Raw genomic sequence first — 13,969 nt, forward strand, 5'->3', positions numbered from 1 at the left:
AATCGAGGCGTCGTGCCTCCACTTTCCCCACGATCCGCGCCGCAACCGCTTCCGCACGCACGCGCATTTTCTAATCGCGGTAATTTTGCCGCAGATCAATCCGATTGATCACTGGTGATCGCTTTCCTAAGAATCACCCTCGGTGTTGGAGTTGTGTCGAATATAGTGTACGAGGTAGGTTACAGTTGGACTTGTAGTTGTATCGTGTTTACATAGGATGTGGAGTCGTGTCCTAGTAGGACACTTGTATCCTAGCCTCTCATATATAGCGGGGATAGACACACAATGTAATATATGCCAACATAATAGCACAGGCGCGCAAGGGGGAGCCGGCGGCTTGTGCCGGCGCCCGGGTGGCCGGTGTGCGGTATTGTGACGGTGTCACGGGGAGGAGCGCCCGTAGTCAAGCCCCGGGGATGTAGCCATATCGGTGAACCTCGTTAACAAATCTCGGTGTCGTGCTCCTGTGATTGCTTAGTCCTCGGATGATCGACGGTATGCCTTGGATTTATTCTAACAAGTGGTATCATGAGCTAGGTTGTTTGAGGTTGCTGGTCTAGAGGAGGAAGATTCGATGTCATGATCATCGTCGGCTAGCAGCGGACGGAAGTGATCGGGAGAGGTCGTCAGATCAAGTTAGCAATCAGAGCAGTATCCTTCGGCATGCAGCGGCAGATCGATTCGGCCGTGGCAGCGGACACGCATCTTGCAGTGTTCTAAACTAGTTCGGTCTTGGCGAGACCGAATGATTGATGGAACGCACCGGACAGGCGGTCCAAGCGGTGTTGCGTCGCTAGTGGACTGGCCAGGCGGCTGCAGCGGCAGCCCAGGCTGGCCCTCGTGAAGCTGGCTGGCACGCGGGAGCTGATGGATTAGTAGTAGGCAACACCGTGGATGATTTGTTTTTAAAAAAACGGGACCGAGTCCCTGGAGGCAGCGGATCAGATTTGTGCGTGAGAAAATTCATCACGGATAAGCAGCCATCGGAAAGCGGAAGGTCATGGCAAAGCAAAGCTAGCATTGGAGTTGAGCCACGGGAGCCACACCACGTGAAGGCCAAGAGTAATTCTTTGGTTGATTTTGCTATTAGTACGTAGAGATTCGGTTCGTGTAAGGCATTGTGTGGAAAGCTCAGATAATTTTTCGAAGGGTCAGCTGTACAAAGAATCATGGCGTATCGGATACCAGGTTTGAGGTGAAAAAGTTTGACGGAACTGAAAGCCTTGGGTTATGGCAAACAAGAGGGAAAGATTCGTTGGCATAACATGGATGCTTGAAGGCGTTGCGGGACGTCATGTCAGCTGTGATGGAATTATCATGTGATGAAGGGAAATTCGTGGAATGATCTGGGAGCCTGAGTCGGACTAGATAGTCTGACGGATCGACGCAAGTCGGTTGGTACAGAAGACGATGGTGAGATCGGCGAAGACGACATAGGTGCGTGATGCTGATGGTGACCGACTTCTGGGGCGTGGAAACACGTGGCGCGGGCCCGTGGGCTTGTGTGACTTCGACAAGACTATGGCGCGGGATTGATTCAAGATGATGTATATACGGAGCTTGAAGTTGATGAAGCGCGGGGGTGGACTGATCATCTACCATGGAGTCATGTTGAAGGTGGAGTTGGAGTCTAGAGGACTTCACTTGGTGCTGATTGAGGGGCTACGGCGTAAGAGCTCAGAGAGTCGAAGCCTATTTAGCGGGAAAAAGCGAGTGACATGCAGTTCGGACTGGAGCCCAGTGGTCTGATGGAAGCGTGAAACTCGTCATCGGTCGGTGATGATCGGTGGTACTCTGCAGTGGGGGTTGAGTGGTGTGGGTTCGCGACCCTTGAGGCTCGACCGGGACAGCGGAGGCTCGACGTGGTAATAGCGGCGAGGCGTGCAGTTAGCACGGGACATGGAGACGGGCCAGGGCTCTGGTGGTCATACATGTGATGAGACAACTGCGAATTTGACTCGGGGTGACTACAAGCAATGGTGAAATTCTTTCAGGTTTCAGACAGGCGGTCAAGAAAGGAGCAGTGATGTTGAGTTCAGCTAACTCTTATGTATGACACCCAATATGTGAGTTGTTCACTTTCACGCAGGTCAGTGATCGGTGTGTGATGGTGTTGGACTGATACTCTGGAAGTTGGGAGCGCAAACTAGAGTAATGTGGAACTTAATTTTGCTCGAGTGTTGACTGTGGTCAAGAAAAGGAGGGACTACAAGTTGCAAGTGGAGTCATATGGAGTCTTTGGAGTAGCAGCGGTACTCACGGGATAAACTCAAGTCCAATGTACATGGAAGTTTGACGCATGGACAAATTCAAGGTGGTGGAGAATATTCGCCAAGGTGAAGTTTGTTGGAGTTGTGTCGAATATAGTGTACGAGGTAGGTTACAGTTGGACTTGTAGTTGTATCGTGTTTACATAGGATGTGGAGTCGTGTCCTAGTAGGACACTTGTATCCTAGCCTCTCATATATAGCGGGGATAGACACACAATGTAACATATGCCAACATAATAGCACAGGCGCGCAAGGGGGAGCTGGCGGCTTGTGCCGGCGCCCGGGTGGTCGGTGTGCGGTATTGTGACGGTGTCACGGGGAGGAGCGCCCGTAGTCAAGCCCCGGGGATGTAGCCATATCGGTGAACCTCGTTAACAAATCTCGGTGTCGTGCTCCTGTGATTGCTTAGTCCTCGGATGATTGACGGTATGCCTCAGATTTATTCTAACACTCGGTCCGCCAAACACCCTCCAGGGTCGTCCTTCACTCGGACGCGCAAACGAAACCGACTTTTTTCTTTGAGAAAAACGTCGGCATTTTATTAATCAAGCAACGTAATTACAAAGAGTCTCTCGGATATATTTCGGAGTAGAAACGAAACCGACTTAAGTCAACTTCCGAACCATAATGGGATGAGCTCAACGCTCCGCTACGGATTGACTTGGCCCTTTTTTTTAGGCTCCAAGGCGTGAGTCTTATAAACTTGGACTCGAAGATCGCCAATGTTGGCGCTCGTCCGAGACATCGAGTGGCATCTATCCGGAGAGTTAAGACTACTTGCAGAGAACAAATGATGTAACCACACAACAGACTGATGGGCTTCTATACACAGCTACACTGCTTCTCGAGCAGCCTCTGACAGAACTACATACACAATGGGCAAGTGACTGCTAATGTCAGCATCGGGGTTCTTCTTATTACAGATATACACATAAATGCACGTGCTACTTACTACTGTCCCTCAGGCCACGGTACCTGTCAGTGATCACTCGATGGCTGTGCACGGTGGACATGGCAACAACTGCTGCTAATGCTGAACGGAAGAAGGAACTACGGCACGGGGAGAAGAGGGAGGGGTTTCCTGGTCAGCCGCCGCGTCCTCCTCTGAGAAATAACTCCCTTGGGATCAGAGCCCTCTAGCACAGCGTCTAGCTCCGCCGGGTCCAGGGCCAGCCTCCTCCTGATGAAGCCATCCACGTCAAAATCACTCTCTGCCTCCCGAGTGTATGCAGCACGGCGGTCCACGATGCTGTCGAGGTTGGGAATGCTTGAACCTTCAGCCGTGCCGCTGTCGAGGTCAGAGGTACTTGAAACTTCAGCTGTGGTACTCGCGGAGGGCTCTACACCTGCAGAAGTGCTCATGGTGGTACTGCCTTGCTGCGTCACTTGACCGGACGGTCGGTCCATGTTCAGGAGCTTCTTCACGCTGTCTAGAGCAGGATCGATGATGTCGAGGAAGCCCATAACCCAGGAGGCATCATCCACGACCTCGATACGCTGTCAGGATGGGGAATGGTCAGTTGCATTGCCAGGGGTCTCCCGCGGTAGGCTAACAACTGCTGCTAGCATGTTACTATGTTGTTCATGGAGATGTAGGCACAAACACATACTCCCTCCGTTTCTAAATATAAGTCTTTTAGACATTTCAAATGGACTACAACATACGGATGTATGTAGACATATTTTAAAGTGTAGATTCACTTATTTTGCTGTGTATGTAGTCACTTGGTGGAATCTCTAGAAAGACTTATACTCCCTCCGTCCGAAAATACTTGTCATCAAAATGGATAAAAACGGATGTATCTAAAACTAATATACATCTAGATACATCCCCTTTTATTCATTTTGATGACAAGTATTTCCGGACGGAGGGAGTATTTAGGAACGAAGGGAGTAGAACACAAAAGATATAGTTTGCCTGCACTAACCTGCTGAAAATAAAGGTCCCGTATTTCTTCAGCTCGAACTGGATCCCCCTGTTCCTCCTCTAGCGCCGCCCATGTCAGCCATGTCACCTCACTCTGAGAATTGATGTTCAGCGAAGACCTCAACAATCTTCTGGCAGCTGTGTAGTTACCCACACGCTGTTCTAGGACTCCCCAAGCCTAAAAAGTAGTTACCCACCGGCAATCCACGTCAGAGCACGAGTAGAAAATGGAAGATATAAAAGCTGAGGAACAAGAGCGGGGGAGAATAATAACAATAGATAAATAAATAAATAAAGCAAAAGGAAAGCGAAATAAAAAGAAGAAAGGAAAGGAAAGGTGGAGTGAGGGGAAGAGGAGGCTTTCGTCTTCGCAAGAGGAACTGGTCGCGCATTGCGTCCGTCTCCAAGGTTCTCTGGGATGGCGTCGTCGGAGGTGGTGGAAGACGAGGTGGAAGTAGTGCTCATAATTTAATGGTATGAGATAGTAAATGGAATAATGGCCGACATTAGGATCTAATCTTCAAATTGCTAGAATGAATGCAGTTTGAGCCTTCAGATCATGGATACAAGAGATACTTCACACACAAGCAAGCAGTCATATTGGACTATTTCATCAAACCAAACTATATATATTCAACGGTGTGTGAGACAAAAAGGTATAACAAACACTTACACAAAGTATCAGATTTTGTTCAAGTGATATTCTTTACCTGAAGACAACGAGCAGCACATTCATTTGTTGAATTAACTGATAAGGCTCTTTGATAGAGTGACCTTGCAGTTCTCTCATTTCCTTCTTTCCACTCCATCCAACCCCAAGCCTATAACATGAAATGCTAAGTTTCAAACATAACCAAATACTGTAAAGAAAACAGTCCATAAGCACGTCACCATGTCAATTAGCTGGAAATAGCAAGGCATATCTAAACGTTGAATGCAAACTGGTACTCTTGTATATTTTCGTTCCTGATTTTGGTAGAAACATCTGTCCTTCTAGTTGTTCATCTCCAATCTTTTTTACTTCAATGTGACCAACAACATGCAAAACCTACAGATATTCCTGTGACCATATATCTGGTTGACTGGTTCGATCCCTAGGCGTGCAGGTGTGCGTTACGCATTAGTAGAATAGCATGTGCCCACGTTAAGTGAAGCCGGTGAAGGTGTGTGAGCATCATGGGGCCTGGTCTCAAAAAAGAAGAGAACATGCAACATCTTCCATAGTGGAAGTTAAGAAATATATCTAATTGCACCCAAAAAGTAAACTCCGCAGAAGCTCAAAATATACCACTCAAGATCTTAAAGGACACTGGCTAAATAATCTAAACTCCAAAGGTAAAAGAAGGATAGGAGCACATCACGGAAGTACTAACAAAAGGGAAAACATATTTGAACTGAAGGGATGCACTGGATATTCCGTGAACCTTTCTATTCCCAAATGATTCGACTGTATATTTGCATAATATAACTAGGACTTGCAAGTTGCAGCTCTACTGTGAGCACTACAACAAAGTAGTGTCGGAAACTGACAAAATTGTATCTCCAGACAAAGGAAAAGGAACATTAAAACAAGGCATACAGACCAACTATAAATGAAGTTAAGCAAACCACATGGAGCTTAATAAATGATCAGATTACTAAAAGAGGTAAGTGCAGAAATTCTTACTATCCAAACTGGTTGGTGCCTTGGATCAATCTGAGATGCCTTTCTAAATAATACACGGGCAACATTTGGAGATGCACAATTGTATTCCAGCAGTGCAAGTGACTGTAGAATTACAGGGTCCCTAGGGTTCACAGCATGGCCAATCTTAAGTAACTTCCTTGCTTTGTCAGTGTTACCTTGATTGGCCTCAAAGAGTGCCCAGACATGCCACGAAAATCTGTTCTTGGGACTAGCCTGTACAGCTTTCTGCACAGGAAAACCAAAGTTACTTTCTGTCATGAAACTTGATTTTGTTTCAAGGAATGTGATAAATAATACGAGGAACAATCATGTGCAGATGTGAACCAACAGCACCATAGTATGACCCTAGCAGTGTATTGTAGTGGAATAACTGAAACTAATATAGTTACTAGTTACTAGTAGATCAGATCTTCCAACAAAAACCAGATAAATATAGGGTGAATCTACAATAATTCCATCACTACTTGGAATTTCTTTCTACTTCACACTACCTCTTAAGACAAAAAAACCTCTGAAGACACATGAACAAGCCTTAAAAGATTACAAGTATGAGAACCAAATCAGTAAAAAACATCAATGAGAAGTATGATTGTCTTACAGAGGGAAAATAAGTATTACCTCAAAGAGCTTCCTCGCAATGGCATTGTTTTCCGCACGCATTTCTACCTGAGCCCAAGACTACTAGAAAATTGCCATACATAAGTTCACAATTCAACACAAAATACAGCTTGCAATTTCTTTTTATGCAGTAAACAGAAAACTATGAAGCAAATACTTACTAGCCAACTTGCACAACTTTTTGGATTGCATTGAGTAGCTTGCTGGAATAAAGTCCGTGCTTGTTCAAAGCGCTCTGCTCTAGCTTCAAGCAAAGCAAGAGTCTGGTAAATGTACTCATTTCCTCCACAATATTTCAGACCTTTTGCAAGTAGGTTCCGAGCCTTTTTAATGTTTCCTTGCTTGATTTCTAAAATTGCCCACCCATGCCAAGCTGCGATGTGCTTTGCATCAGCCACAGTAGCCGCATCAAATAGCTCTCGTGCTCTTCGAATACTCCCACCCTTGCTTTCTAGCACTGCCCAGCACTGTAATTCAAAGCAAAAGGAAAACAATGACCTCTGCATGTTTTATTGGATTTCTCCCTAGATGACATAATTTCTAGATGTGTCAAACATACACATTGAGGTCAATGTGCAAGATAGTTCCAGCGGGGCACATCACACAGGATTCAATCAAAAATCTCGAATGACTTCCAACATTTTTCGAGCGGATCATAAGAATAATTCACGAAATTATGTTCCGACATAAATAACATGTGCAAGTGGAAGCTAAATACTTAACAGTCGAAAAAATTGACCCTTATAGGTACTCCCAGTATATTCGTTTTCGTTTGAGAAACACCGAGTATAACATATAGACAAACGAGTTATAGTTAAACATAGTCAAATCCCCGCATGGCATATTAACAAACAAAAAAATTACACTTGGTATATTAAGATAACCATATGTGCATTATTTATGTTGACACGTACGCCTCTAGAGGACGAACCACATGCCCTGCATTGCTCACGTGGTATAATTTTTCTACTAGTCGGTTTAGCAAAGTGAGGTGATGACGTGCAAACCTGCCAAATGTATGGATTTTCTCCCTGTGTGGCTTGGCAGCCCCTCTCATAAGCGGCTCTAGCTTTGTCAAACCTCGACTGTTTGCTATATAGCTTCCCAAGCGCGACGTATGGGCGCCCATCTTCAGGCCAATACAACATACACTGGATGAGAAAGGGGTCGTCAGCTTAGAGCAACCAAACAATTAGACACTTGATCATCATTCTAAACAATACTAGTAGCATTTTAGAGCACAATGTACCCTCACTATCTCTTATTATCTCTCGCTGTATTTCAGTGAGAAGATGTCATACTATAATTTTAGCCGAATTCTGTAGTGTAGGTGCGCACCTTGTTGAGGAGCTTCTCGGCCTCGGCGAACTCGTACTTCCTGGTGTGCACCTTGGCGCGGTGAAGCCAGAGCTCGAGGTTGATGGGCAGCGGGCGGTCAGCCGTGGCGGCGGGCTCGCCCATGGCCGGCTCGAAGAGCGGGACCTTCTTCGCGATCTCCTCCATTCTCCTGTCGAAGGGGCCCTCCCCGTCCCGCTCGGGCCCTCCCCCTGCCGCTGCAGCGGCCGCAACAGGCCTCCCGCGGCGAAGGCGGAGGGAGAAGAGCGAGGCGGCGGATGAGGCCTTGGTGGTGGCAGGGCCCGGGAGGGGCGGGGGAGGCGGCGAGGACGAGAAGAGCCGCATCGCCATGGCGCTGGAGCGCGACGCGGTGCTCTGGTCGGAGCAGCGAGGCAGGCGAGGCCGAGGCGCTGCTTTGTGTGAGTGAGGGGGCGTGGAGTTTACGGGATTGCCCACGCGCGTGCGGTGCTGTTGACGCCGTGGGCGGGGCTGCGGGGGCAGAAGCGGGAGGCGGGGATGGGGGAGGCCGTTGGAGAGGCTCGGAGCGCGCCACGTCGCCGGGCAGGGAAGGTCAGTGTTTTTTGAGTTTCACCGGACCGGCAAAACCTCTCGGGACGAGTGCTTCGCCCCGGCGTGCGATTGGACACGAGGCCGCCCGTCTCCTGTTTTCGTCCAAAGGAGAAGAAACAACAAATTACGCCCTGCCTCTGATTGTGACCGGGGATGTATGAAACTATCAACATCTCTTTCTTTCTTTTTTTTGTCTTTTGAAATGATCAACATCTCACTTTTGACATGTTCAAAAAAAAAACATCTCACTTTTGACACGTTGTGAGCTATATCACCAGTCCTGAGTTGAAAAACAAGGAGAACTTGCAGGTAGGAATATGGATGATAATTTTTGACTCAAGTGATATTTGCACCGGTTACAGAGCAACCCACACAAAATGAACCAGCATAACACTCGCTTAGGCTGCCAGTACAGCTTAATAAGCACATGAAGCAACATAACCGCGGCGAAAACCATACTCTGCTTTTAAAAATACACTGCAGTTAGGAGCCCAAGGAAGGAATGCATGCAAAAAACACAACCAAGACATGAAGCAGGCAACCAAAGACATGAAGCAGGGCATACGGCAGCACACTACGACAACTCCGCAACCAACAAAGCGACAGTATGTCCATATGTAGAGACCACGGCCAAATATACCCAAGAGAGGTAGTGTCAGAATTCCCCACGCGGAAAAAAAAGAAAAGGAAAGGAAAAAAAAAGTAACCCTCTCCTGAGGAAAGACGAGCAGATATTCAGTCTGATGCCGTTGATCTTATTAGCTGACTGCTCCGACAAAAATGTTGAAACTGTAGGTCAATAACAACTGCAATGTGTGAATGCTTTTGTACATTTTGTTTCCTATTCCAAGCATCAAAACATATTCAATCTACAGTGTCTCAACCTGAATCGCTAGATGACAGCGGCATCTCGTTCATCAAAAACATTGGCACTTTGGCTCCTCCCAAGTACCATAAGACGATATTTCGGCACAAAATATGCCTGACTCAAGGTTAGTTCAGCATCTAACCATTACCGCCCCAACGACGTTTCCTTGCAGGTCGCTGATTCTTGACATCATCCGCACCACACGCAACTGCTAGCAGTTCATCCTTGCCATTGTCTTGCTCCTTTTGGGTAACAGTAACATCTTCTTTGAACCTCTCCCTTCTCTTCTGCATTTTTTCCATTACCTTAAGTATGTGTTTCTCGTCACATTCCCTTGTAGCTCCCTTGTCGCAAATATCTTTTGACGTTGCATTAATCATCTCTAATTGACCGCCTGAGCTTGCTTCAATCACTGATTCCAATGCTGCGTTTCTTGGTTTGTTAGGTCTTCTGTTTGGAGCAGTATCCTGATGGTCCTCTTCAATCAATTCTCCTTCCTCGATCTCATCTTCTTCCTTGGTAGTTTGGCGTCTTTGGTTCGCTGTGTTCACCAAGCCCTGGTAGACTGACTGATAGTAACTTCTATTCAGTTTCATCTTCTGTGCTTTCTGATGTACATCCTTGTGTTTGGAACTGTGCAAATTCTTGTCTGCAGGAAGACCTCCCTCATTGTCACTTTCAACTCGCCTTATCTCATTGCCTTGGAGCTTAAACTGCAATAAATGAAAATATAGCATTGAGGAACAAAAGTCCGCAGATGGTGAGAGCACGCATGCAAGAAAAACAAGGTAAAAAGGTGCACATCGACTTGTACTGAAATGGCAAACACAAATAGTGCTAGAAATTGTATTCCTGTTCCATTGTTGGGTAAACAACTGCTCTTAAAGCTTTGACAGTTACTCCTTGTCACTAATACACAAGGTGTAGTGGAAGCAAAGGACCAGGACACAAGAATCATCAGCAATTTAACATTGACAGTTGAGATTCTACAATGATGGCCATGTTAACAAAGCACCAGAAATAGGCATACAGAGAAAAAAAATAAGTCCATCATCAACCCTCCAGTTTGATGTGTGCTCATACTTCCAGTCCCTAAATTCAGGACCCTGAACTTCCCAATCCTAACCAATTTAGACAGCTTGTTTGGCACACAGGGAAAAGGGTGATGCTTGCCAAAAGTGAGTCCTAAACATTTACTTGTGGATACACTATGTCCTCTCCTTGCTCATCACCCTCCCTTGATCAATCGCACGATTCTGCACTTGTGGTGCCACCTCGATGTGAGAATGATGCAACCACCGCCATTGTGGCCTTGAGTGCCACTTAACGCGAGCTCTGCCCCGAGCAACGTCGCAGGTGGACTCTGAACACTGACCCCACCCCCTTTTTTGGCATCCCTCACTTCGGCTGGTGGCATGAGAAGGAAAGGAGAAAAGTATAAAGTGTTGGTGGTATGGGAAGATTGGGGCAATGTTGTTACTTTCTTTAGAAAAACTGGCATTCAAGGCTGATCAAATCCGGTCTACTGGGCAGTAATGGGCTCCAATGCAGCTAAACACCCAAACAGGAAGTAAGGGATTGGTTTGTCAGGTTCGGGGTTACAAATTCTGGGCTTTAGAATTCAGGGTTACAAATATCTGGGCTTTAGACATCGCAGTTCATTTCAAACTGAATAATGAACTTCAGGGTTTAAATGGACTGTTTACTAAGCAACAATAATTGTCAATTTTCTAGTAGCTACCGGGGCACATCAAACATCTGATAAGATAATATCGTGATACAGTATACGGAAGTTACAGATAAAACTTGGTAAACTTACAACATGGCCTAAAAGAAATATATTCCTATCCTATTCTTCAGCAACCAGTAGGATTACTTGTAGGACATTAGCTGCTAAATTAAGTGTCTGAGAGATCAATATTTGGTGATGCAGCACTGCTTTACAAAAAGAAACAACAAATATATTAACTAAGTGTTTCCTCTAAGTATAAATATTAAGCAAAATATACAGGCACAGAAAGAATTAATGCTTTCTACCAGTAACTGCATGTGTTAAGTCAGCCGGATATAAACCATGTACTATCATTTTTATGGACATGAACATGTTCTTAATCTATAATACGGATTGAAAATATGAACCTGAACATAAATGTAAATTACAAGTAGCAAAGTTCTGGCTATTTTATTGATAAGATAAATCATACTCTGTAAACTTTTATAAGACGTCTTACATCACTAAAGTAAATATGAAGAGATAATTACTTAAGACATAATATCCTATTGCTTAACCATCCACGTGTCTTTTTTTTCCCTGACGGGGAAAACCAATTGAACTGGACGAGCTACTGTGGGTATTCACCATTTACACCTAATTAATCTACAACATTTCTACTGGGGGATCCAGAAGGTATATATACACCTCACCACAAGCAGTAACTGGGAATATTCACAAAAATAACTAGTACAAACAAATTATGTAAGAGAAAAGGCGATTATTCCAATGAACTATTAAAAATATATGGAGAAGGGCAGCAGAAAAATTCCTAGAATATAAAAAAAATAAAAAGAAAGAAGAGGGGACAGAGCCTGAACTGAGCTCAAATTGGTTTATCAAATTAAACGTGCAGCAAAACATAGAATATTCTCTAAGAACATAGCCATCCTATTGAGCATCTAATTTTGACCTATATTATTTTAAAATGAAGACCAAAAGGAACGACAATACCACAACATTGTCAGGAAACCCCTTTTCTCTCAGCATGTCATGTTAGAATTTAAAACCCAAGCTTTCATATACATCAGCGCATACTTCAGAGATTTCATTGGAGTTATTGGTGTTCCAATAACTAACTCGAGTAGTTTGACTACAATCTTGCTCAATCAAAATATCAAAACATGATAGTCACAGCATGATACATGAATTTCCAGTCAGTAATCAGTGTGCACTGGAACCTGCCATGGATTGATGATATGTAGCATAATCATTTGAATCTTGTTAAATTCCGAATTTGAGAATCTAGCAAGAAAAAACTAAATTTATTCTCATGTTATTGATATACTTGGCAAATGAAACCAATCAGCATTATAGCAATGTGTAATGTGTGTTAACTCAGACCTAAATGTGTTACAATAGATTTATATATTAAGTAAAGGCATACTTAAGTGTAATTAGGCATTATATAAAACCCTCGGGAGATAAAATCATGTGGCATTAAATCAAGATACTAGTGAGGACACTTGTATGAGCACGATAGTTACAAGTGGGTGCCTTTGTACTGACTCGGTGGCACAGTCTCTGCCCCTATCGGATAGTAAATGCTACTATTTGTCAAACAAATCGACAACAGAAAAATTAACAGGGATATGCCAGGTCATAGTAAAAGGATTAGGTGAAAGTAAAGTAAAGCACAAGTTTAAAAGGCTATCCACTTGAATATTGAATGTGCAGTCAGAGCTCAACAGAGAGAAAAATAAGACTAAACCATAATAATCTCCAAATGTCACCAAAACTGACAACACATTAACAGTTTAAGTTATTAAGATCTGAGAGGATAGCCGAAGTAAAATGTCTGACGTCATGTAAGAATCGAACAATGTCTCACCTCAGGCCTCAGAGCAGAAATGGAAATTGATTTAAGATTATCTTTTATGGGAAAAAAATATACAAAAAATGTACAATAGTCAATCCCTAAGAAGAAATGAATTTGCGATCAGTTCAATGGTTATTGTAATTTAACTGGAAATGTCAAGTTGGAATTTTAGTTGTAGTACATTTTACTGAGTTCATCAATGGCCAGACATACAAACCAAACCAGGTAATATTCTCATGATGAAAATAAGTACACAGGGAGGAAAACTGTCACTTCTTGAGCTTGGATCTATCAAATTTCAAATACTTGACATGAACAAGCCAGTCAAAAAGTCCAAAGCACTAGTATGCTGACATTAGGTCGTTAGCACACGTTGGACACCAAACACTTCAGCAAGCAACGATGATGTTACATATTCACAGCACACACTAGGTCACTGTTATTTAAAAACAAACCTACCAGCCAACACAGAACACACACACAGACAAACATTATCACACAAAAATAGCACAAATGTACAGCACATAGACCTCTATAGTTGTATTTAAAATATCTGTATAAATTGCTTGCTAAGCAACCTAGCATGTATTAATACAAGAACACAATCTACAAAGTACGAATGCGCAGAACTTTAACCCATGTATTTCACCGTCACTCTGTTGGCACATCAGGAAATTGTGTATCTCCATGTGCATACCATGTCCTGCTACTGTAAAATCCAAGTACTGTGACTGACTAGAAACAGAGGATTCCAGGCATCATATATGTTGAAGATACTATAGTAGAAGAGAAATTGGCATTTCATTGACCATGTACGACAGTGGTGCAAATTAATACAATCACTCATTGGAGATAAGTATGCAAATGCCAGAGCAGGGAGCAGGCTATAATCTCAGCAGTGGAAAAGAAGCTAACACTACCTTGTGAGCGTACATTAAAGTGCGAGAAGATTATTAAACAGCAAGAGAATAGCATCAGATATTGTTAAGTATGTGTCCATGGCTATCCTCTAGAGAGTAGTTATCCTGATACAAGCCCTAGTTCAGAAATACCAATCAAAATGTTGATAATAGGACTAGTATGGACAAACACTAACCCGTTCAT

At 44.1% G+C, this 13,969-nt stretch overlaps 2 protein-coding genes across 3 annotated transcripts in view; both read right to left on the bottom strand.

Annotated features, from left to right (window-relative positions):
* Positions 1-3,032: 3,032 nt before the first annotated feature.
* Positions 3,033-8,233, bottom strand: LOC119296302 (protein high chlorophyll fluorescent 107-like). The gene is made up of 8 exons (XM_037574707.1): positions 7,841-8,233; positions 7,510-7,653; positions 6,664-6,969; positions 6,503-6,562; positions 5,864-6,109; positions 4,908-5,018; positions 4,199-4,375; positions 3,033-3,767 (listed from the first exon to the last, which is right to left on the bottom strand). The coding sequence occupies exons 1-8, from the start codon at positions 8,186-8,188 to the stop codon at positions 3,321-3,323; spliced, it is 1,839 nt and encodes a 612-aa protein (XP_037430604.1). The 5' UTR covers positions 8,189-8,233; the 3' UTR covers positions 3,033-3,320.
* Positions 8,234-9,139: 906 nt separating this feature from the next.
* The window catches only part of LOC119296304 (FIP1[III]-like protein), a 9,104-nt gene continuing 4,274 nt past the window's right edge, over positions 9,140-13,969 (bottom strand). For both annotated transcript variants that reach the window (XM_037574709.1, XM_037574708.1), the window contains exon 9: positions 9,140-9,988. In XM_037574709.1, coding sequence (XP_037430606.1) covers positions 9,413-9,988 — 576 coding nt within the window. In that variant the 3' untranslated portion in view covers positions 9,140-9,412. The remainder of the gene's footprint in view (positions 9,989-13,969) is intronic.

The sequence above is a fragment of the Triticum dicoccoides genome, chromosome 4B (assembly GCF_002162155.2).
Source record: "Triticum dicoccoides isolate Atlit2015 ecotype Zavitan chromosome 4B, WEW_v2.0, whole genome shotgun sequence".
In the NCBI taxonomy this organism is placed as follows: domain Eukaryota; kingdom Viridiplantae; phylum Streptophyta; class Magnoliopsida; order Poales; family Poaceae; genus Triticum; species Triticum dicoccoides.

Bases quoted from the DNA above. Each gene is read 5' to 3' on its own strand.
- LOC119296302 (XM_037574707.1), bottom strand. From the start codon at position 8,188: ATGGCGATGCGGCTCTTCTCGTCCTCGCCGCCTCCCCCGCCCCTCCCG. The intron at 6,970-7,509 runs GTTTGCACGTCA...TTTGAATTACAG, and splicing joins AAAATCCATACATTTGGCAG to TGCTGGGCAGTGCTAGAAAG. The intron at 5,019-5,863 runs GTAAGAATTTCT...TTCATGTTATAG, and splicing joins GGCACCAACCAGTTTGGATA to GCTTGGGGTTGGATGGAGTG.